The following is a 22,673-nucleotide window of genomic DNA, read 5'->3' as shown; positions in this document are numbered from 1 at the left end:
CACCTCCCCACGCTGACTCTCGGGCCTGGAGGCCAGTCTGGGGGAAGGACGACTCCCAAAGTGCGCTTCACGCAGAATAAAACAGCACTTTCTCACAGGCACTTTATCTCGCTCAACACTTCAGAAATCTCTAGTTAATATTAACTTACCTTTATTTGTTTCTCTGTCTTTGTTGCCCCACTTGTAAAGTTTACGGTGGCACCTATGAAGGTCATTTATTTCAGACATTTCTATCTAAACAAGTATTCTTTCAAACTTCTCTAAATTCCCACTTTACAAATCTGCAAAACTGTGAAATTCCTACCTCACACAAATTTCACCCTACCTTCCAAAGACTCAAGAGCAGATGTGCAAATTACTCGAAAGTTAATGTGTTCTATATATACAGAATCATTAAACACGAACAATGTGTGTTATAAAAAGTGAATATTCACAAGGTAAATCAAAGAATATTTTGGAGTCATCAGTATGAACTTTCTTAAAAGGATGGTAAGAAATCCCTCCTAAACATTCCACAAAGATTAATTCTTAGTTAATTAATGTTCTGAAGAAATTATCCTGACGGCTCCTAACACTTCCTTAATGGATAAAAATTCTCTGCCCTGGAGTCCCCACTGTGGTACAGTTGGTTAAGGATCGGCTGTGCAACAGCTGTGCCATAGGCTGAAGCTGTGGCTCAGATCAATGCCTGGCCTGGGATCTTCCATATGCTGTGGGTGTGGCCAAAACAGAAAACAAAAATTCTCTGCCTCCCCACCCCCCCAAATGAGCTCCTTTATGAGTTCATTCCAGAGCCCCTGTGATACACCGGAAAGAAATGCCTTAGGTGCTGGACCGACCGGGGACAGTGGCCTCACCCAGGGCCGGGCTCCCTAACGGCGGAGTAACGCACATCACAGGGCTGTGCCACAGACTCCATAAGAAGATGAAGGATGTCAAGCATCTGTCGCGCCCCCAGACTTCACGGACGTGGTGAAAAGCAGGCAATTATCTCCCAGGGAGCGTCCTTCTTGCCTTCCCTTTCCGTCCCCCTCAGCTAGAAGGCGAATGCCAGCACCCCCTGGCCTCGGCTCTTAACGGCAGAGCCGGGCCCAGTGGGCCATCCACTCCTTCGCCCTCACCACCATGTCCTCTGCTCCCAGGCCCTCCGTCCGGCTCTCTGTTCCTCTCCCATCCCTGAGCACCCCCCAGCCTTTAAAGACAGCGCCAGGAAAACTCAAGGGTCCCAGTGGTTCCAAGCCACATCGCAAGCAATTTAAATCTAGTCCAGGGGTCCACTACACCGTCTTAAAGTATGATCCAAAAGAGACAACCGTCTCAATCCACCTCCCCCCCGGAATATTTAAGACCCTAAGCCCCCTCCCAGACAGGCTACAGCCATATGATCCTACTGAAACACCAGGTGCGGAGGAATGGCTGCCACCTGCACCATGTGACCTGCCCCATGGGGACAGACACCCCCGACGGCAGAAGAGAAATACTAACCTACTAGTCAAAAATTGATAATAACCCTTCTGAAAGGATGAAGGAAAACCCTAGGAAGGTAGTTCTATACGGCTTTACAGTTTTGTGCCATTAATGCTAAAATATTATTAAGAGAAAATGCATCAAGATTTTTCCCAAGGGACTAGGCCATTTTCTCAATCCCCCCCCCCCCCCTGTGCAAGGGAGGGAAAACCCAGAAGCACATCAAGGCATCTTTGTTTCTAGACATCAACAGCTTTTGTTAAAACAACACCCTGAACATTTTGAAAACAAGATACTCTAGAAAGACTATTTTGCCACACTGATATTTTTTAAAATAATCTTAGAATGATGGTCAAGTTCAGTAACTTTGTTTCCAAGATAAAGCTCTTTAAACAACTCCTGTTTTTGTAAAGTCAGCAGCCTAGGTCTGTCAGGTAAAAACTTCAAAGACTGTACATATCCGCCGAGCACAGGCCAAAGCAATCCTGGATGGGCTACGCTGATGACAGCCTGAAAGGGGCCTAAAATGACAGAAAACGAGGAAGCAAGCCTGGAACCATAATGCAACTTTGTTTTTAACACAATGCCCAGTGCAAGATGACTGTGCAGAAGGCTTTTATTTGATGTTATTCAAGACACTCGATGGCACCCTTGTCCTGACGAATGGAACTCGTCTTTCTTGTCATCTTGCTGAAAGCTGGGCTCATTTGTTCCAAATCATGGTCATCCTTCAGATGGCAACATTTCCAAATACAAATGGGAGATGTAGGAAGCATCCTGGTGATAATTCCTATGTAAAAATTCAAGCTTCAGGTTCAAAACGCCGAGCCTAAGGGTAGTATTTGAGTGTAACCAACATAGTTCCTTCCCCTGATTCCTTCCCTAATTTTCAACTACTTGGCGGTAATACCACAGGGTCAAAGTCCTCAGTGTTTTGCCTTGAGCACTGGATGGGAAGATGCTATATAATCTTAATAAATAAAAGATAGTATTACTAATGCTTAAGAGTTCATCTCTTTAATAAGCATCAATTCAGACTAATTATTTTAATAAATCCGTACGTGAATGCAAACTTACCAGGTAGTTACAAAGACAACCGTATTCGTGCTACAAACACACACAACAAGGGACCATCACCATTTTCCAAATAGAAACACACAGCCAAGAATTATCTAATTCCCCCCCCACCCCCAAGGAGTTAACTGTGAAGAAAAGAAGAAAATAAATGTGTAAAAAGAAGTTAATCTCTAGTCCCCATTTTTCTCCCAGGAACAAAAACTCAGAAGTAAATAATACAATCTAAGTTTGACTAAAGATTGGTAAGTTTAATGCCACCTGCTTCGGATGAGCAAGCTGGTTAATAATTAAATAAATGAAGATAATCTATGCAGGATGGATTTAAACCACCACCATAAAGAATCTTAAGCACACTGCTGACATTCTGTTGTGCTGTAAAACACAGTCTGCTCTCTGTGATCATGAAATGTTAAGGAAATCAGTGCTATGCTAAAAGCTAAAGAATTAATGGAGTAATTAGCATCTGAAAGATAATTACTGCATTGTACTGACTATATCTACCGAGTTTTATATTTTTTAGCTTCCTAAACAATATTAAATTACACATTAACGTAAGAGGATGAACTAATGATTTCCTTATACAAAAGAGAATATCCCTAACCGGTCTACCCAAGTTCCAGTTTTCTCCCCAAAGTGGCAATCAACCACACCAACCAATGGTGCTGTGCCAGTATGTTACCCGTACTGACCCACAGCAGGGCTATCCAAGACGTAGCAGAGGCCGCTGGTTTAGGTACAGAGTAAACAAAGGTAAATGGGTCCTCCGCGGGTTTAAACCCTAACTGACCAGCTCATGAGGCTGGTTAACCGACCCTTCTCACCTGACGGTATCATGAGGTGGGCGGGGCGGTTGCCAGGATGGGAGGAAGGATCCTTAAGAGTCTTGGGCAATGACCAAGAAAATACAAAGACATGCCACTTACCAGGGATGGAGTCAATGGAAGGGGAGGGAGAGAAGAAAGAAAAGATACAAAATGCCCTGAAAGCTCACTCTTTCTTTCTTTCTTCAAATCCTGTCAGTCTTTATTTTTTTGTTTTCAGGTTTCTTTTTCTTTTTTAATTACTTGATGAATTTTATTAATTTATAGGTGTACAACAATCATCACAACCAAATTTTTATAGCATTTCCATTCCAAACCCTCAGTGCATGCCCCCCACCCCCCGCCTTCCTTCTTTGTTTCTCTTGCCATGCCCAAGCCACACGGAAGCTCCCAGGTCAGGAAACGAACCTGTGCCACAGCATCAACCCAAACCTCAGCAGTGACAACACCAGAGCCTTGACCCACTGAGACACCAGGGAACTTCTCAGAAAGCTCTCTTTGAGCTGAGCAACAAACGGGAACTCAGAGTGAGGAGATGGAGAGAAAAGGATTTGGCCTAGGAAGACCAACAGAACAATCAAGAGAAAGAACAATGCAAAGCATACATTTCAAAGGTTCTCAAAATGCTTCACTCTTTCAGAAAGGTCACCCCAGTTCAAGAGAGATCCTCCCGTTTCACTACAGCAAGTGTCGTGGTGCTGTGCTTCTTTCAGGAGGCCAGCAGTCTTTCTCCTCCTGACACTTAACACAAAGCAGCACGGCATTTCCTATAAAACCCTACGAGGTCCTGCAAGGCTGTGCTCTCCTTCCTCCTGTAACATCCTTAACTTCAACACAACCACACGAAATGCCCGAGATGAAAAAAAATCCAACACATACAACTCCGTATCATCTTAGGCTGCACTGAAAAACAATTTTTTTCCTTTGGATGACAGGCATTTTAACTATTATCTTTTTTTTTTTTTGGCCCACACTCGCAGCATGTGCAAATTCCTGGGCCAGGGATTGAACACACGCCACAGAGCAACCCAAGCCACAGCAGTGAGAACACCGGGTACTTAACCTGCTGAGCCACACGAGAACTCTATTACCTTCTTTTTTCTTTTTTCTTTTTTGTCTTTTTGCTATTTCTTGGGCCGCTGCCTCGGCATATGGAGGTTCCCAGGCTAGGGGTTGAATCAGAGCTGTAGCCACCAGCCTACGCCAGAGCCACAGCAACGCGGGATCCGAGCCGCGTCTGCAACCTACACCACAGCTCACGGCAACGCCGGATCGTTAACCCACTGAGCAAGGGCAGGGACCGAACCCGCAACCTCATGGTTCCTAGTCGGATTCGTTAACCACTGCGCCACGACGGGAACTCCTCTATTACCTTCTTAAGCAAAGTTAGCTGACAAGTTTGATTCATCTAAGCGAACCATCCAAAGTCAGATTCATCACCCTGAGTAACCTGTATGTGCCAGTTCTCATCCTGAAATGAATGATCCCGAAACAGCAAGCCAGGACACAGAACCTCTTTGTTTTTGTTTGTTTGTTTGTGTCTTTTCAGGGCCGCACCCTCGGCATATAGAGGGTTCCCAGGCTAGGGGTCTAATTGGAGCTGTAGCTGCTGGCCTACACCACAGCCACAGCAGTGCAGGATCTGAGCTGTGTCTGTGACCTACACCACAGCTCATGGCAACGCCGGATCCTTAACCCACTGAGTGAGGCCAGGCATCAAACCCACAACCTCATGGTTCCTAGTTGGATTTGTTTCCACCGTGCCACAAACTCCGGAACCTCTATTCTAATTTCACTACCTTAGTGCTCAGTTTAAAAACAAACCAACAGGTGTTCCTGCTGTGACACAGCAGGTTAAGGATCTGGCATTGCCTCTGAGGCAGTGCAGTGGGTTAAGGATCCAGTGTTGTTGCAGCTGTGGCACAGGTCACAGCTGTGGCTCAGATTTGATCCCTGGTCAGAGAACTTCCATAGGCCACAGGCATGGCCAATAAAGGGAAAAGAGAAAAAGAAATAAACCCACAAAAAAATCGCATAAACTGGTTTATACATGCCTCCAGATGCCTTTTCTGAAGCCACAAGCCAACAGCCTTCAACAATCTGACACTGCAACTTTCCTGGACCACCTCCCTAGCAAAAATATCCAGGGGCTTTGGCCAGCCCTGGGCCAGAGAGATCACTCTTCTCCACCACACTGTTCATGTAAAGAAGCTGAAAGGATGACACCAGCTGACCAAATACTCCTCTGGAGAGTGAAGCGGCCAGCCCAAGGTCAAACATCTTCAAGTGAAAGAACTGGGACAAAACCTTTAATAGTCCCCAATTAGTGCCTCTTTCTATACATCACTGTAGGAAGTCTACATGCTTGGGGTGGGATTAAGGTTACCCGGGATCAAAAAACTGGCTGAGAAGACAACATAATTTGAACGTGGACACTGGCTGCCTCTGGCAGAGGCCACAGAAGACCTGACTCCTGTCCACAAGCCAGCCTGGTCTCCTACTTGGCCTCGTGACCTCCAGCAAGTGCTCATTGCTGCTGTCATTCAGAACTACCATCCCAAAGGAGCCCCATTACTCAGCCTCTGTGCCACTGTACATGCAGTTCCCTCTGCTGCCACGCTCCCTGCCCATGGCCTGCTTCCCTTCCACCTTCACACACAGCTCGAATGACACATCTTTCTGGAGCTGACTCCTCCCGGCTCCCGGAGCACTCTGAATTCCCTCAGACCCTCGCCCGTCCTGGCTGATTCTGCAGGACCTAAGGGGGCGTGGAGAGGCACACCTGTGATGTGACTCGCCTCCTCGTACCTGACACCTGGAGCAGCACACGTCTACGGACTAAATGAAGGAATGTGCTGCTGCCCAGGAGCGGCGAAGCCAGGCTTGCGGGGTAGAGAACGTCGGACACCTCACGTGCAAACCATCCCCTTCATGGTCAGCACCATCCGGGGATTCCACTCCCAGCCCGGACCCTGGAGGAGCAGGCCAGCGGGACAGCACGCAAACTCCAGTTCTCTCGCGGAATTACAATCCATCCACCTTAGGTCTTTGAGGGGGTCTGTTTTGGTTTTAACTGGACACCCTTCAGCTGTTTATACATTTAGGGTCACTTCAGACTGTTAACCTGGGAGGCAACGTAAAGCCACAGGACTGGAACAGCTCCCAGTGGGACAGCAGAACTGCTAAGGAGGGTGAGCTCTGAAGTCTGAGCTCAAATGTATGCTAACTGGGTTAAGTTTGGGTAAGTTACCCTAGGCTACTTCCTGCCAGTATAATTTAAAGTGGGGTGCATGTGGCCAGAATGCAGTGCGACTCCACAAACATCTACTGAGCGCCTACAGTAAGCCAAGTGCTGGCAATACAGCAGGGCCCTGGGCGTCCAGTCTAAGCAGATGCTCGTCAGGGCCAGCCGGTTTCAGGTCCTTCGCGGCACGTGCCACTCCCTGAACCAGGCTTGCGCGCTCGTGTGTCCCCCTCACTAGAAGGTACGCAGCATGAGATCGGGGAACTTGTCCCTCTGGCTCATTCCTCCCCCTCCAGTGCCAAGCTTACGTTACTCAAGGCACTTGAAAAGATGGCACTGGGTAAAGTCAGATGAGGTCCCAGACAAGAGACTCCTGGCACTTTCATTTTGGTGGAGAAGACGGGGCGGTAAGACGGAAAATAAAGACAGACGTTACAAGGGGCTCTGGCTTGCCACAAACACGCGTGGCCCCCTGGGCTTCCTCTGGGAAGATAAAAGATCTCGCCGCCCTGCGAGGCCCCCCTCGCTGCACAGACGTGAGCCGCGGGCATGAGGACGGCAGGGCAAGGAAGGCTGGGCCACGTCCCGCCAGAACGTGTGCGGAGGCTCCTGCCACTCTTTTGTTCAACGGGTATTTATTAGGCCCCTAGGACGTGCGGGGCAGGAAGCGGAGACGTGACACGGTCCTGTCCTCATGGAGTTTCCCTTCTAGTGTACCAGCAGGGTAAACAAGCGCGGAAACGGTCCTTCCAGGTCGTGGCAAGAGCCGACCTGCCCACGAACACATGCGACGGGGACCGGCTGCAGGCGTCCTCCCTGGGCAGGTGACAGCTGACCTATGCCCCGAGCAGGAGAAAACCTTCTCGGCGAAGGCGCCCACACCAGGGCGGAGGCCGCACACTGGACAGGAACAGTTACACTGGCAACTGTGCGAGTGTCTCGAGGGCGAGGCGCAGGGAGGCTGTGGAGGAGCAGGCCCTGGACTCCCGCGCACGGACGCCTGGCGGCCCGGGGGCGCGGGGCGGGCGCGCCGTCGGGGGGGAGCGGGCGGGGGCCGCGGGCCGGGGGCCGACGTCACGGCCGCGCCGCCAGGCCCTCCGGAGCGCGGGAGGGGGTGCGGGGCGGCGGGCCCGGCCCGCGGCCGAAGATGGCGGGCCTCCGGGCTTACCTCGGAATTTGAGCTCGTGCTGCGGCTCGAGGCTCAGGACCTGCTCCACCTTCGCCATGTTCCTCGGCAGCGGGGCACCTCAGGCGGGGAGACCCCTGAGAGGTCACCTGGGGCGAGAAGCGTTAAGGCTGCGCCCCCTTTAAATTTGGAAAAGGGGGGGCCGGCCGGGGCGCGGGCGGGGGTCGCCGACGGGGTGCGCGCGGGGGGGGCGGCCTACGCGGTGCAGGCGCAGGGGCGGAGGGCGAGGGCGAGGCCGCGGTGCCCGGCGAGCGCACGGCACGCACGCACGCAGCGACGCACGCAGCGACGCACGCACGCACGCACGCACGCACGCAGCAGGCTGGCCTGCTCGGCCCGGGCGCGCGCTCGGGCTGTGGGGAGCTGAGCGCGCGCGGAGCCCCTGCCGGGCAGTGCGCAAGCGCAGCGCTGGCCGTGGGGGCGGGGCTGCCGGGCGGCAGGGGGCGGGGCGCCGCGCAGTCCCGGGGAGGGGCGGGTCCGGGACGCCGGGAGTCTTGGGCCGTCGCGGGGGAGACTATTTACTGAACGTCCTTGGGGGCCTGGCTTTGTGTTAAGCGCTTTACTCAATAATAATAATTAATAAGAATGAACTTCCACTTTCCCTTGTTTGTGCGGTGCCAGGCACTTAGAGACTGAATAATGATGAAAACACTATTTATTCTTATTATAAACATAATGTTTATTGGTGAATGATGTGTGCTAGGCACTGTGACGTATGGTAAACAATAAATATAAATTTAGTAAGGTACCAATTACTGCTTGCTTATTTTGTGCCACTCTGCTGAGCGCTTTGGATAACAGCAGCATCAATTGTATTAAATAAAATCTACTCTACGTGAAATGTTTACTAACAAATACGGTGCTGAATCCTGCGCTACTAAATGCAACAAATATTTAGAAACACCAGAAGCAGAAATGTTGACCTGGTTTCTACCCTCTCCCTAGAGCCGGTAGGAGGGACAACCTGTGAATAAATAACCGCACAAAAAAGTTCATTAAAAATTACTGAGAACCCAGATCTTCTTGGCCTCAAATGTGAACACTCTGCTTCACTATTGACATTTAAATTTTATTCCATTTATAATGTTCACGACATGAAATATGTTATTAATAGTCCCCTTTAATATATATGTATAGACGAAACAGCAAAGAGCTACTACTGACTCTACATAGCAGGCATATGTGGTTTCTTTGCACTATTCTTCCCATTTTTCAGTACGCTTGGAATTCTTCATAATAAAAGGTTTTTTTAAAGATAATCTTTGTCTTTTAACTAGAGCATTTGGTGCATTTATACTTATTATATTTACGATCTATCTGGATTTATTTCTACCATCTTATTTGCCCCTTCTATTTGCCATGCCTGCTTTTTTTTTTTCTTTTTCCTCTCCTTTCATGCTCCTTGGGTGCTGATGTTTTTTCTCATTCCGCTTTTCTTCCTCTTTCATACTCTGTTTCTGTTGTTTTAGTGATTACTCTTCACCTTACTACCTGAAAATAAAAGCACTTAGGGGTACTATAATGACCCATATACTAAATAATATGCCTTAATTGTAGTATATTTTCAGTTTAATCTTTTCCTTTTTCACCTCAGTGAGTCATTACTAAATTGCTGTATACAGTCAGTGTTAATTTAGACTCAATCACACTGTTACCAATTTCTTTGCTCATCTTCTTGCTTCTCAGAACTTAAAACTAGGATCACTTTCCTTGTCCCTTAAGTACAACCTTTAAATTCTATTTCAGTGAGGGTTTGTTGGAGCAAATGCCCTTGGTTTTTGTTCACCTGAAAATGACTTTAGGAGTTCCTGTCGTGGTTCAGTGGTTAAGGAATCCGACTAAGAACCATGAGGTTACAGGTTCGATCCCTGGCCTCGCTCAGTGGGTTAAGGATCCGGCATTGCCGTGAGCTGTGGTGTAGGCCAGCAGCTACAGCTCTGATTGGACCCCTAGCCTGGGAACCTCCATCTGCCGTGGGTGAGGCCCTAGAAAAGACAAAAACCAAAAAACAAACTTTATATTTCCCTTGTTTTGAGAGGTATTTTGCCTGGTTTCCTAGAGGGACAATCATTTACTCTCAGCACTGAGAAGATGCCACCACTGATTTCCAGCTCCCACTGTTACTGGCTGAGCTTTCAGATGACAATCTCCTCGTTATTCCTGCAAAAATAATCTGTTTTTTTCCTGTCCTGGGGTTCTACAGTCTTATCACAATATACCTTTTAATTTATTGTCTTAGCCCATTCAGACTGCTCTAACAAAATACCTTATAAAGGGAGTTCCCGTTGTCGTGACTCAGCAGTCACGAACCCGACTAGCTTCCATGAGGACGTGGGTTTGATCCCTGGCCTGGCTCATGAGTTAAGGATCCAGCGTTGCCATGAGCTGTGGTGTAGGTCGCAGGTGAGGCTGAGATCCCACTTGAATGTGGCTGTGGCTGTGGTGTAGGCCGGCAGCTGCAGCTCTGATTGGACCCCTAGCCTGGGAACTTCCATATGCCTCAGGTGCAGCCCAAAAAAGACAAAAACAAGAACAAAAATACCATAGGGAGTGGATGGCTCAAACAACGGTATTTATTTCTCACAGCTCTGGAGCCTGGGAAGTTCAACATCAGAGCACCAGCAAATTCTGTGCCAGGCAAGAGCCTACTTTCTGGTTCCTCGGCAGCTGTTCTTTTGCTCTCTGGGGTCTCTCTCTCGCTCTCTTTTTTTTTTTTTTTTTTTTTTTTTTTTTTGTCTTTTTTGCCATTTCTTGAGCTGCTCCCTCGGCATATGGAGGTTCCCAGGCTAGGGGTGTAATTGGAACTATAGCCGCCGGCCTACACCACAGCCACAGCCAACACCAGATCCGAGCTGTGTCTGCGACCTACACCACAGCTCACGGCAACGCCGGATCCTTAACCCGCTGAGCAAGGCCAGGGATCAAACCCGCAACCTCGTGGTTCCTAGTCGGATTCGTTAACCACTGCGCCACGACGGGAACTCCTTGGGTCTCTTCTATAAGGGGCGCTAATCCTATTGATCAGGGCTCCCCACTCATAACCTGATCACCCCCCGGGGGCCCAGCTTCCAATACCACCACTCAGGGACTGGGTTTCCACCCATGACTTTTGGGGAAGATACAAATGTTCAGTCTATCATATTTATCCTGCTTGGAGTCTCGAGGAGTTTTGAATTTGTTGACTGGTATATTTGATCATTCTGGAAAATTCTCAGACAACATTAAAAAAATGTCTTACTTGTAAAATACACATAACATAATTGACTATCATAATCACGTGACATGTAGAGTTTCACGGTATTGAATTCACTCACCTTATTGTACAACCATGACCATACTCTGTCTCCAGAACTCTTGCAAAACTAGAACACCAAGGAGTTCCCTGGCGGCCTAGCAGCGAAGGAACTGGCGTTGTCGCTGCAGTGGCTTGGGTCGCTGCCGTGGTGCAGGTTTGATCCCAGGTCTGGGAACCTCCACCTGTGGCAGGAACAAAACAAAAACAGAAACAGAAACAAAAGTAGGACTTCATACCCAGTAAACAGTAACGCTCCCTCCCCTTCCCCCACCCCTGGCAATCACAGGCTTTCAGTCTCCACGAATGTGACCTGTCCAGGTCCCTCTACTTTATGTACGTGTGGTCACACAGTATTTGTCCTTTTGTGGCTGGCTTATTTCACTCAGCATAATGTCTCCAAGTGTCCCCATGCTGGCGCATGTAGAACACCATCTCTTTGAAATATTACCTTAGCCCCAGCCTCTCATTCTTTTCTCCTGGAAGAGGCTGACTCGCAGTTTGTTCAACCAATATTTTTCAAACTGTAGGCTGCTTCCCAAAGGTGACTTGTAAAATCAATTTAGTAGGTTGTTACCAGCACTGAGAAAGAAAATGAACAGAAAATATCAGAGTGTCTTGTATTCTTTCATGAAACTTTAGTTTCGGCTGTGTATCTATGAACATACCGAGACATAAAACCATGTCGTGGGTTACAAATAAAATGCATTTCTTCGACTTTCTCATCCCATTTCCCACGTTGCTCTATTGCTCTGTCAAAGCTTAATGTCGCATCTCTGCGTCCCACATTGGGGCTCTTTCTTCAGATCGCCACGCAGGGAGTGGTCCCGTATTGGGTTTTACTGTTGTCACTTTAGTCAGTGGCAGTGGCCAGGTCAGCTTGATGAGGGACGTCCCTGTTCTTGGGCCCCCACGGAGCTTCCACACATGCTACCATGGGCATTTTTAAATAAACTCGGTGTGTCAGCAATGGCAGGGCCGGCCCCAACCATGTCACCTTGTCCACTTGATTAGTACGAGTCACCACTGCCGTGGAGGCCCTTGGGTGGGCATTCCCATGGGACACTGTGGCCATCCTGGCTGGCATCCACGTGTGTCCTCCCCAGACTCCTTCTCACCAAGTCCTCTTCTGCTCTATCTGCCCCCGACCCCTGGGTTAGTGCACAGAAGCATCGGCTCTATCCCACCAGAGTCAACATCTAAAAATACTGCTTGACAGCTAGATATGGGAGTTCCCTGGTGGCTCAGCAGGTTAAGGATCTGGCATTGTCACTGCTGCGGCGCAGATTTGACCCCTGGCTTGGAAACTTCCACATGCCATGGGTGTGGCCAAAAAAAAAGTTAAAAATAAATAAAAGCCCTACTCGAAATTCTGGAAATTCTGTGAATTCCATGTGTGTGGTAATTCTACAACTCGACCATTCGATTTTGATTTTCAGCAAGGTCAGAAACCTGTAGCTACAAGAAATAAAGGATTATTTTCGGGCTCCATGTCATCTCCCTCAAGTCACAGTTGGAACACCAATTGTGGCTTAAGCTGAGGGCTTACAGTTTCTCACTTTCTTTCCATAACAGCTCCAGGGAACTCAGAGGCAGCTGCCCCACCGCACGGTCCCTGAGTCACCTCCGGAAGGGTAGCAGCCACCTGGCTCTCCCAGGCCCCTGCGTGTGGGCCCTCCGTCACAGTCCGGAGCGGGGGACAAGGCCCTTGGTGGTGACACCCCTGCATATTCCTTGTAGATTACCTGTAACCCCGGCAGGGTGCCATACTGACTCTCTGGGGTAAAAATCACTCCGATTTGCCATTGTTGCGGATTCCTGTGGTGCAAACACTCCCCCCATGACTGTTTTGTTTGGTTTTGCTTTTTAGGGCCACACCTGTGGCATATGGAGGTTCCCAGGCTAGGGGTCCAAACAGAGCTACAGCTCTAGCCTACACCACAGCCACAGCCATGCCAGAGCCGAGCCGCGTCTGCAACCTACACCACAGCTCATGGCAACGCCGCATCCCCAACCCACTGAGCAAGGCCAGGGATCGAACCCACATCCTCATGGACACTAATCGGATTAGTTTCCGCTGAGCCATGATGGGAACTGCCCCCAGGACTGGTTTTCACCTACTTGTAGCACATGGCTGCACACGGGGTGAAAAGAGAGGGGCCCTTTGGCTCCTGCAGGGTGGGGGACAGCCCTGCTTCTGTTCTATTTCCCCCCCAAGGCTCACAGTCCGCGTGAGGTCGTGGCCCCATCAGCCCCAGGACCCCAACTCTGAGGCTCTGTTTCCCGGGACCCCTCTTGGTACCAAGCACTCGACCAGTCAGAGTCCAGCCAGGAGAGCAGAACTTACCTCAGAAACTCTGACAAAGATGATTGAGAAGGAGGACATGGTTCGTGGGGTGACGGGAACTGCAAACGCCCAAAGAGGAAGATGCGGGGTCTCTCAGGGGGAGGTGGGGCCGGGGACACAAGGAAGGTGTCACTAGACCCCAGGAGCTCCGAGGCCGGGCCTCAGGGAGTGGACTCGGAGGGGCCACCCCCCAAAGCTGCAGGCTATGGCCAGGGGAGCATCGCAGTTGAGGTGACAGTGACAGGGAGACCAAGACCCCCTTCCCCGCCCTCCTGCCCTCAGGTCTTCCCCAGGGGCCTCTGCTGGGGGGAGCTGACAGGAGAGCAGCTGCCTGAGGGGAGTGAGCGAACGGAGCCCCTGAGCCTCGGGGCAGAGAGTGGGGGGCCCGAGAGCCCCACACCCACCCCCTCCTGGATTCCCTTCAGGTTGTGGACACTTGTGTCTACAGCCTGTGCAAAGCGGATGGGTGTGGAGTTTCGATTCTGTTGTTTCTGCTGGCTCAGGGTGTCCTGTTTCCTTGTGTGTTTTCTGGTCTTTCGGCTTCTGTATGGGCGTTCTCGGAGGCCTGGTGTTGCAATCCGCTGTCACCACGTAGCCCATGGCTGCAAAACCCAGCAGCTCAAATACCACCCGTCAAGTGACCAGCGTCCCTCACGTGCGTGGGGTGGCTGGGCTCCGCCCCGGGGTCTCACACAGGCTCTCTCCTGGGCTATGCAGAGAGGTGAGGGCCAGCTGCAAAGTTCAAGGGCACAGAATGCTGGGGTCACCCTCTTTTCCCACACCAACTGCGGGTGTTAGGCGTGGGGACGCCCCCCAAACCATCCTCAGATGTGATAATTCAATAGAGGCTCATAGAACTCACAGAAAGCTGGTATACTCATGCTTAGTTTCTGTCTTCTTAGGGCCACACCTGAGGCATATGGAGGTTCCCAGGCTAGGGGTCCAATCGGAGCTGCAGCTGCCGGCCTACACCGCAGCCACAGCCACGCCGGATCTGAGCTGCATCTGAGACCTACCCCGCACCTTGCGGCCACGCCAGATCCTAAACCCACTGAGTGAGGCCGGGAATCGAACCTACATCCACACGGATGCTATATTGCGTTCTTAACCCTCTGAGCCACGAGGGGAATTACATAGTTATGGTTTATCACAGGGAAAGGAAACGGATTCCAGTCAGCCAAGGGAAAAAGCGCCTGGGAAAGAGGATTCTCCATGTGGAGCTCCCTTTGCCCTCTCCCTGGGGAGTCGGGACCTGCTAGGCTCCAGGGTCAGTGTGTGCCAATGGGCACAGAGCGTCACCAGCCAGGGAAGCCCACCTGAGTGTCTGTGTCCGGAGTTTGTACTGGGGCTCCATTCTCGTAGGCTGATGGCCCACAGGGCTGTTTTCAGTCTCCTGGCTCAATTGATAGCACATGACCCAAAGCCTCCACCCTAAGGCGCACGGCTGGTCTTTCTGGCTGCCGGCCCTCTTTCTCAGACTATCCACGTGTGGCCAGCCCTCCCCAAAGCACATTGTTAAGACTATCCAGTAGGGATGGGACCAGAGATTTTGCCACTAAGTGAAGCCCATCAGAAAGAGAAAGACAAATACCATATGAGATCACTTATATGTGGAATCTAAAATATGGCGCAAAGGAACCTAGCTACAAAACAGAAAGAGACTCACAGACACGGAGAACAGACTTCTGGTTGCCAAGGGGGAGGGGGAGGGAGTGGGATGGATGGGGAGTTTGGGGCTGGTAGATGCCAACGATTACATTTCGAATGGGTAAGCCATGAGGTCCTACTTTGTAGCACAGGGAGCTATATCCAGTCTCTTGGGCTAGACCAGGATGGAAGATCGTATGAGAGAAAGAATGTACATACATGTACGACCGGGACAGTTTGCTGTACAGTAGAAATTGACACAATATAGTAAATCAACTATAATAAAAACATTTTAAAAATAGTAAAATCAGATGTAAAAAAAAATATTTCCTGGAGTTCCCGTCGTGGCTCAGTGGTTAACGAATCCGACTAGGAACCATGAGGTTGTGGGTTCGAGCCCTGGCCTTGCTCAGTGGGTTAAGGATCTGGTGTTGCCGTGAGCTGTGGTGTAGGTCGCAGACGCAGCTCGGATCCCGTGCTGCTGTGGCTGTGACGTAGGCCGGCGGCTACAGCTCCAATTAGACCCCTAGCCTGGGAACCTCCATATGCCACAAGAGCGGCCCAAGAAAATGGCAAAAAGACAAAAAAAAAAAAAAAAAAAAAAAAATTCCTGGAGTTCCCATTGTGGCTTAGCAAGTTAAGAACCTGACTAGTATCCATGAGGATGTGGGTTTGATCCCTGGCCTCGCTCAGTGGGTTAAGGATCTGGCATTGCTACAAGGTGCAGTGTAGGTCACAACTGAAGCTTCAGTTGGATACCTGCCCAGGAACTTCCATATGCTGCAGGTGCAGCTGTAAAAAAGAAAGAAAAAAAAAGAGAGAGAGAGGGAGAGAGAAAAGGGAAAGAAAAGAAAAATGGCTGATTTTAAGACGGGAGCAGGGGATAGAGGAAATGAACCTGGAGTATCTTCGAGTGCTGGAAAGTAGGAAGTGCGCAAAAGACAAGAGCAGGTGGTATGTCAAAGGGACGCAGGACCCAGCGAAAGAGCTCCCAGGGGACAATCTGAGCAACAGCAACAGAGAGCAGAGTATTGGGTTATAACCCAACGAACGCAATAAATATCCACGAGTCCATACTGATGTCAATAATTTTATTTTATTTTTTTGCTTTTTAGGGCCGCACCTGCAGCATATGGAGGTTCCCAGGCTAGGGGGTCTAATCAGAGCTACAGCTGCCGACCTACACCACAGCCACAGCCACACCCACACCAGATCCAAGCTGCGTCTGCCACCTACGTCCCAGCTCATGGCAACGCCGGATCCTTAACCCACTGAGCGAGGCCAAGGATCGTACCTGCATCCTCACAGACACTACGTCAGGTTCCTCATCCTCTGAGCCACAAGGGGAACGCCTTAAATATTATCAGTGGATTTTCAGCATCCTGAATTGGCGCTCTCTGTAATGTACTTGGTTACTGCTGCTCTCGGGCCTTCAAGTCCTTTGACAAGCAGCAGGCATGAGGCTGGACCACACTGCAGAGATGGGTTCCCTGAATTGATATCTTGCCCCATTTCCCTTTGGTTTTTTTTTAGGGCCACACTTGTGGCACAGGGAGATTCCCAGGCCAGGGGCTGAATCGGAGCTGTAACTGCCGGCCTACACCACAGCCCCAGCAACGCTGGATCCGAGCCGCATCTGTGACCTCCAACCACAGCTCACAGCAATGCCAGATCCTTAACCCACTGATGGATCCCTCGTGCTCACGGATCCTAGTCGGGTTTGTTCATCACTGAGCCATGAAGAGAACTCCTTGCCCCACTTCCTGCCTTGGAAATGCCACCAGCCCTGGCTGCCCAAGCCCGCCCATGCATCCTTCATGGCCTCACTCACTCATTCTTTCATTCATTCACTCATCCACACAGCATTTCCCCAGGATCTGTCAGCATCCTACAGTGGACAGATTTAGCCTTGGCTACAGAGGGTCTTACTGTCTAGGGAGGGCAGTTGAAAAAAAAAAAAAGCAAATCCCACCAAAAGAACTACCACCTGTGATAAATCTTAAAATAGAAAAGAAAGCTATGACGGACAAGGACTTTTAGCGGAAAAGCTCATAGGGTAATCGAGAATAATCTTGGAAAAACGGCAAGAAAGATCTTGCCAAATGGAAAAGGGAAGGAAGAGTTCTCCAGGTGGAGGAATAGCCAGTGCCAAGGTCCTGGGGTAGACGGCCAGCCAGGGTCTACCCCTACTGGCGAAAGCCAAGGACGGATGATGCCTTCTCACGTTTCCCCAGCTCCTGCTCTGGGTCAGGCAGGAGATCAGCCTACACATTCATTTCCTATGGTCGGGTAGCAAATCACCACCACGTGGGGCTGAACACAACACGTATTTTTTAAAAAACAGCACACAGTTGTCATGTTGCAGTTCTGGAGGTCGCAAGTCCGAAACTGGGTCTCACTAAAATCCACCTGGCTTCCTCTGCAGGCTCTGTGCCCTGTCCACCTCCTGGGGGTCAGCCGTGTTCCTGGGCTCCATCTCCGAAGCCAGCAGCAGAGCTTTGTCTCCTCGGGCCTCCTCGTCCACCCCACTGAGTGTGTCCCGCGGGCCAGGTACCACCCCAAGGACCTTGCTGATGTTGACTCCTTTAATCCTCACCGTGCGAAGAGGGGTCATTTACGGCCACTTTACAGATGAGGAGACCAAGGCTACCACAAGGACAGGGATGGGTGTCCCTTGTGCTCTGGAGTCTGGCTGTCACTGTTGGATACCCTTGGCCATCCCAGAGGATACCCCATCTGCACGAGTAGCCTGACCAAACATGCTGCTGCTTTTTTGTTTATTTTTGGTTTCCTTATTGTTTTGTTGGTTTGCCTTGTTTTATTAAACTGTTTTTTCTTATTTTATTTTATTTTATATTTTATTTTGTCTTTTTGCCTTTTTCTTGAGCTGCTCCCACGGCATATGGAGATTCCCAGGCTAGGGGTCGAATCGGAGCTGTAGCTGCCAGCCTACACCACAGCCACAGCAATGCAGGATCTGAGCCGCATCTGCAACCTACATCATAGCTCATGGCAACGCCGGCTCCTTAACCCACTGAGCAAGGCCAGGGACCGAACCCACAACCTCATGGTTCCTAGTCGGATTTGTTAACCAGTGAGCCATGACGGGAACTCCCATTTTTGTTTTTTAAATGTATTGTTTTATTTACTTATTTTTTACTTGAAGTATAGTTGATTTACAACGTTTCAGGTATACAGCAAAGTGATTCCGTTTTACATATAAAACATTTTTTTTTTTTTTTGTCTTTTTAAGGCCACACCTGCAGCATATGGAAGTTCCCAGGCTAGGGGTCCAATCAGAGCTGCAGCTGCTGGCCTACACCACAGCCACAGCAACGCCAGATCCTTAACCCATTGAGCAGGGCCAGGGATCGAACCTGCATCCTCGTGGTTATTAGTCAGGTTTGCTACTGCTGAGCCACAACAGAACTCCTAAAATGCATTGTTTTTAAATAAACCTTTAATTTTGCAATTTTTTTTGGTTTGTTTTTTAGGGCCATACCTGCGGCACATGGAAGTTCTCAGGCTAGGGGTCCAACTGGGGCTGCAGCTGCCGGCTTACACCACCGCCACAGCCATGCCAGATCTGAGCTGCATCTGCAAACTACTCTGCAGTTCAAGGCAACACGGGATCCTTAATCCACCGAGCGAGGCCAGGGATGGAACCCACATCCTCACGGACACCATGTCAGGTTCTTAACCTGCTGAGCCCCATGGGAACTCCATGCAATAATGTCAGACACACAGAGAAGTGGCAACGGCGGTGAGAGAGTTTTGTTCACTCCTTGCTCCGTTTTCCCAGTGTTATCACTTCACATGGTTTTATACACCTGTGGTGGCAACACTGGGACACGCTTATCGTAAACTCCAGACTGTTTTGGGATGTCACCTGCGCTTCCACAAATGTCTTTTTTCTTTTCCCCGATCTGGTCTAGGACACCACCTTGTCTTCAGCCAGTTTATTTTTCTCAGGGCTGTTCTGGAAGCTGCTGCAGGTGGACGGATGACGACCCCAGCGGTGGCCTCCAGGGCCCGAGAGCCCGGTGCCAGGCACCCTCCTGAGAGGCACGGTGCGTCTCTCATACATCCTCACCACAGGGAATGATAACATCCTGTCTCTCGTTTGGAGCCGAGGCCACCAAGGCACCGGGAACTGCAGAAACTCACCAAGAGGAGGGAGCCACTGGAGACGGAGGAGGAGGACTGGGGCGAAGGAGACCCCAGGGGTGGGGCCGGGGGGGCGTCTTTCAGAAGCGGCGGGGGCGGGGGGAGCACCATGCCGAGGGATCAAGGCCAACACGCAGAACTCCAGTGGCCCTGCCACAGGCCCTTTGCACGGGCGGTCCCCGCTCCTGCTGTGGCCTGCCCAGGGCCACCTAACGTTGTCACTGGCGTCCCACAACTCCCTGGAGGCCCGCTGCTCGGGTGCCGGGCTAGGTCCACGTGTGCAGCTGCTTCCGGGAGGTGGGTGCACACAAGACATGGGAGCTGCGGGAAGGGACGCGGGTGAGGACGGAGGCCAAGGGGGTGGGTGTGAGCAGGACCCAACGCCCCGCCCTGAAGGCTGTTCTGCCAGCTTCCTGTCGCCAGCGCCTCAGTGATACCTGTCCTTCCCGGCCCTTGGCCAGCGTGGACTCACCATCTATTTCTCTGCGGTCCGTCTCCCCACGAGGACACAGCCTCATGAGGGATCCACCCTGGGTCAAGCTCCCAGCGGCCAGTAGAGGGATGAGCGAGAAATGAAGGGGGGAAGGCAGGCAGAGCCGGGGTCACCCGGCGTGGCCGTCTCAGCACTGGCTTGTGCGCAGGCTTTGTGAAAACCACGCGGACCCAGCAGCGTTAGCCTGGTGGGAGCTGGGGGGCCCCGGAGCCAGAGCCACCCCAGGTCTGTGCCAGAGGGGGGGCGTCCTGTGTCCTGACAAGGGGGCCCTCCAGGCTTGGGAGGGGGAAGGACTTGGGAGGGGGAGGACTCGTGGTCGCCATCTCCGGCCCGGCCTGTGAAAGGTGCTCAATAAATGTTTGATGAATGAACGAACTAATGTAATTAAGAATCTGAAGGGGGATACGGGGGCAGAGTCTTTTCAGTCCTGAGGCCTTGTCCCCAAGCACCCAGAAGGCCACATTTGCATACAAATAATTGATATTCTAATTACAAATCATTCGTATTGATTTATTAAGCAGATCCCCAAAGGATCTCTGGAAGATAATTGGATTCCAAGCTCCTTAGGGGTAAGGAAGGCATATTTACCTGGCTGTTCCCCCACGGCGGCGCGAGGCAGAAGCGTTACATGATAAATGTTGGATGAGGACGGGGAGAGGGTGGTCTTTTGTGGGGGGTTTATAGCGGCCCCACAGATCGCTTCCAGTGCGTCCGGGGCTGGGGCATAGGGGCTGCATCCTTCTGTGTGTTTGCGTGTTCCTGTGTGTGTGTGTGTGTGAAATTGCAAATGTCGCTTTCCCCCAAGCCCTGGTGATTTTCCACTGTGTGCGCGGCCTTCCTTCACGGAGGGGACACGCTGGGGACCGAGATGCAAGAGGCACTCAGACCCCTGGTCCTCTGTCCAGCCGGAAGACAAGGCCGAGCAAGACTGGAGTCCCCAGTGATCCCCCCCGGGGGTGGGTGGCAAGGGGCTGGGGGTGGTATCGCTCCTGTCATCTCTGTCGGCCTCTCCCCAAGCCACTTCAAAGAAATGACTTTAGTACATTAAAAAAATAAAAAGCAAGCAGTGAAGGAAGGCATCAATAGAAAACTTGGCTGCTTGATCTGATTACAGACTGGGCTTGCTCTGTGGAGGCAGCTTCAATTCCTCCATCTCTACTGGCTTTCTGACCCGCCGGCCACCCCCAGGGCCCTCTGAGAACAGAAACTGTGCAGCCGCTGCCTGAGGCCAGCAAAGGACGAGCAGGAATCCCCAGCAGGCCTGACCCTAGAACAGGTGGAGGCAGCGCTCTGCAGTGCAGGGCGGGCGGGGGGTGTGGGGGGAGAGGAGGGGGAATGGGGGAGGGAGGAGAGAGAGCCACACACGAGAGACAGAGACAGACAGAGCCTGAGCTGGAGTGGTGCTGGGGCGGAGGTGTTTTAAGGCTTGGTTTCTCCATTTCCAGGAATGCTTAGGGCCAGGGATTCTCAAGTGACTCTCTCAACTTTGCATTTCTATCTGGGAGGAAAAACTTGAAAATGAGCAATTACAATTTGTAATGCATATGCAGTCTTCTCAGGAAATCCACAGGGTTGCAGGATCAAGGCCCATCCTACCTGGGCCAGTGGGGCCTGCTGCCTGGGTGACACCCCAACCTAGCCGTTCTGGGAGTTCTAGATGTGTGACCTCCGGCAGGTTACTAAGCTATGGGCAGCGGCCTCCAGCCAGAGCCCTGGGGGACAGACCTGCAGTTGAACGAGGAGGGGTCCTTTCTCACTGCAGCGGGGAGGAGGGGGCTGGCAGAACCCCCGAGGGGAAGGGTCTGAAGGAGGGTTCGAGGAAGTGGGGCTTTGCTTTGGGTTGGATGCAGTCAGGACTGGGCGATGCCCTGACCAGGCGGGTATCCAGGGAGGACGGACCAGATCAGCCTACAGCTGTTTAACTGGCAAAGGGGAAGCCTCACCATCACTCAGATGCAACCTCGGGGAGAGCTCAGTTTTGGGGTTTGGACGATGCTCTTGTTTTGTCTGGGCTCAGAGTGATTCTGGAGGGGTCTTCTTAGTGTCTTGACCCATCCGGGTCTCCGAGTGGCCTTGTGGGAACCCGGGGTCCCGCGGGACCATGATCAACAGGGGAGGGGACCTCAGGACGGCTGAGGGCCAGGCCAGCCCCTGGCTGCCAGGAGCTGCTTTTCCTGTAACCTGTAGGGCAGGAAATAAGCCACATTTCTCTCTCTACGGTGTGGGGAGCCGGCGGTGTACGAATGCAAGGTCTCAGCGCCGTGTGCCCGGCACATGGTAAGCCGTCAATAAAACACCAGCTATTACCACCAGGCTGACGTTTCGAAGGGCTCCCCCGCCTCTCGTGCGGCATCTGGGAGGCTCGTATGGTGTGTGCGCTTGGAGCCGTTATGTTTCTGGAGACCGCAGCAATCTCAGGCGGGGTTTGCAGTCACACCCGGTGCGACAGAAACGAGCCCCTCTCACCCCAAACACGGCAGCCCAGGAAACAGCATTAACACCTGGACTCTTCGTCGTCACCGTGTAACTTGGCGAAGACACCCCCACTCCCCCAGTCTTCTCTTCCTTCGCTCGGAGCAATTAGCAAAGGGAGCATGTAGCAAACACCTTCTGTCATTATTCCCACGGGAAAGGTATCATTAGGAGGCAGCTGTATCTCGTGGAAGACGCACTCCCTCCCGGGGCCCCAGGGCACTTGTGTTGTGCTAATGCACGCTGTGTGAGAGCACCCTGAGTTTTCATCCATTTATTCCTCCGTGGCTGAGACACAGGGCTTTGCAGCCGCAGGAGTGTTTTAACATCTGAGGATACGAACAATAAATGACGTCGGATCAGCCTCTGAGAGCTGGTACCTGGCAGGGGCGGGGGGGCGGGTGGGGGGCAACATGCGTCCGGCCGTGGCCGTGGGCTGCAGCGACCCTGGCCACGGGCA

The 22,673-nt window shown here is 51.4% G+C and overlaps 1 protein-coding gene across 2 annotated transcripts in view; it reads right to left on the bottom strand.

Annotated features, from left to right (window-relative positions):
• Positions 1 to 8,174, bottom strand: part of VAPB (VAMP associated protein B and C) — a 50,265-nt gene extending 42,091 nt beyond the window's left edge. The window contains 1 exon segment of one of the 2 annotated variants that reach the window (NM_001123213.1): positions 7,778 to 8,174. In NM_001123213.1, the coding sequence (NP_001116685.1) occupies positions 7,778 to 7,835 (58 nt within the window). In that variant the 5' untranslated portion in view covers positions 7,836 to 8,174. 2 annotated transcript variants of the gene reach the window in all.
• Positions 8,175 to 22,673: the final 14,499 nt, after the last annotated feature.

This window comes from Sus scrofa, chromosome 17, assembly GCF_054392235.1.
Source record: "Sus scrofa isolate SSC_HxYL_T2T_F1_AM1 chromosome 17, Sscrofa_HxYL_maternal_Yorkshire_Landrace_v2.0, whole genome shotgun sequence".
Lineage (NCBI taxonomy): Eukaryota > Metazoa > Chordata > Mammalia > Artiodactyla > Suidae > Sus > Sus scrofa.
The sequence above is the reverse complement of the archived record's forward strand: the minus strand, read 5'-3'. Positions and strand labels throughout refer to the sequence as shown.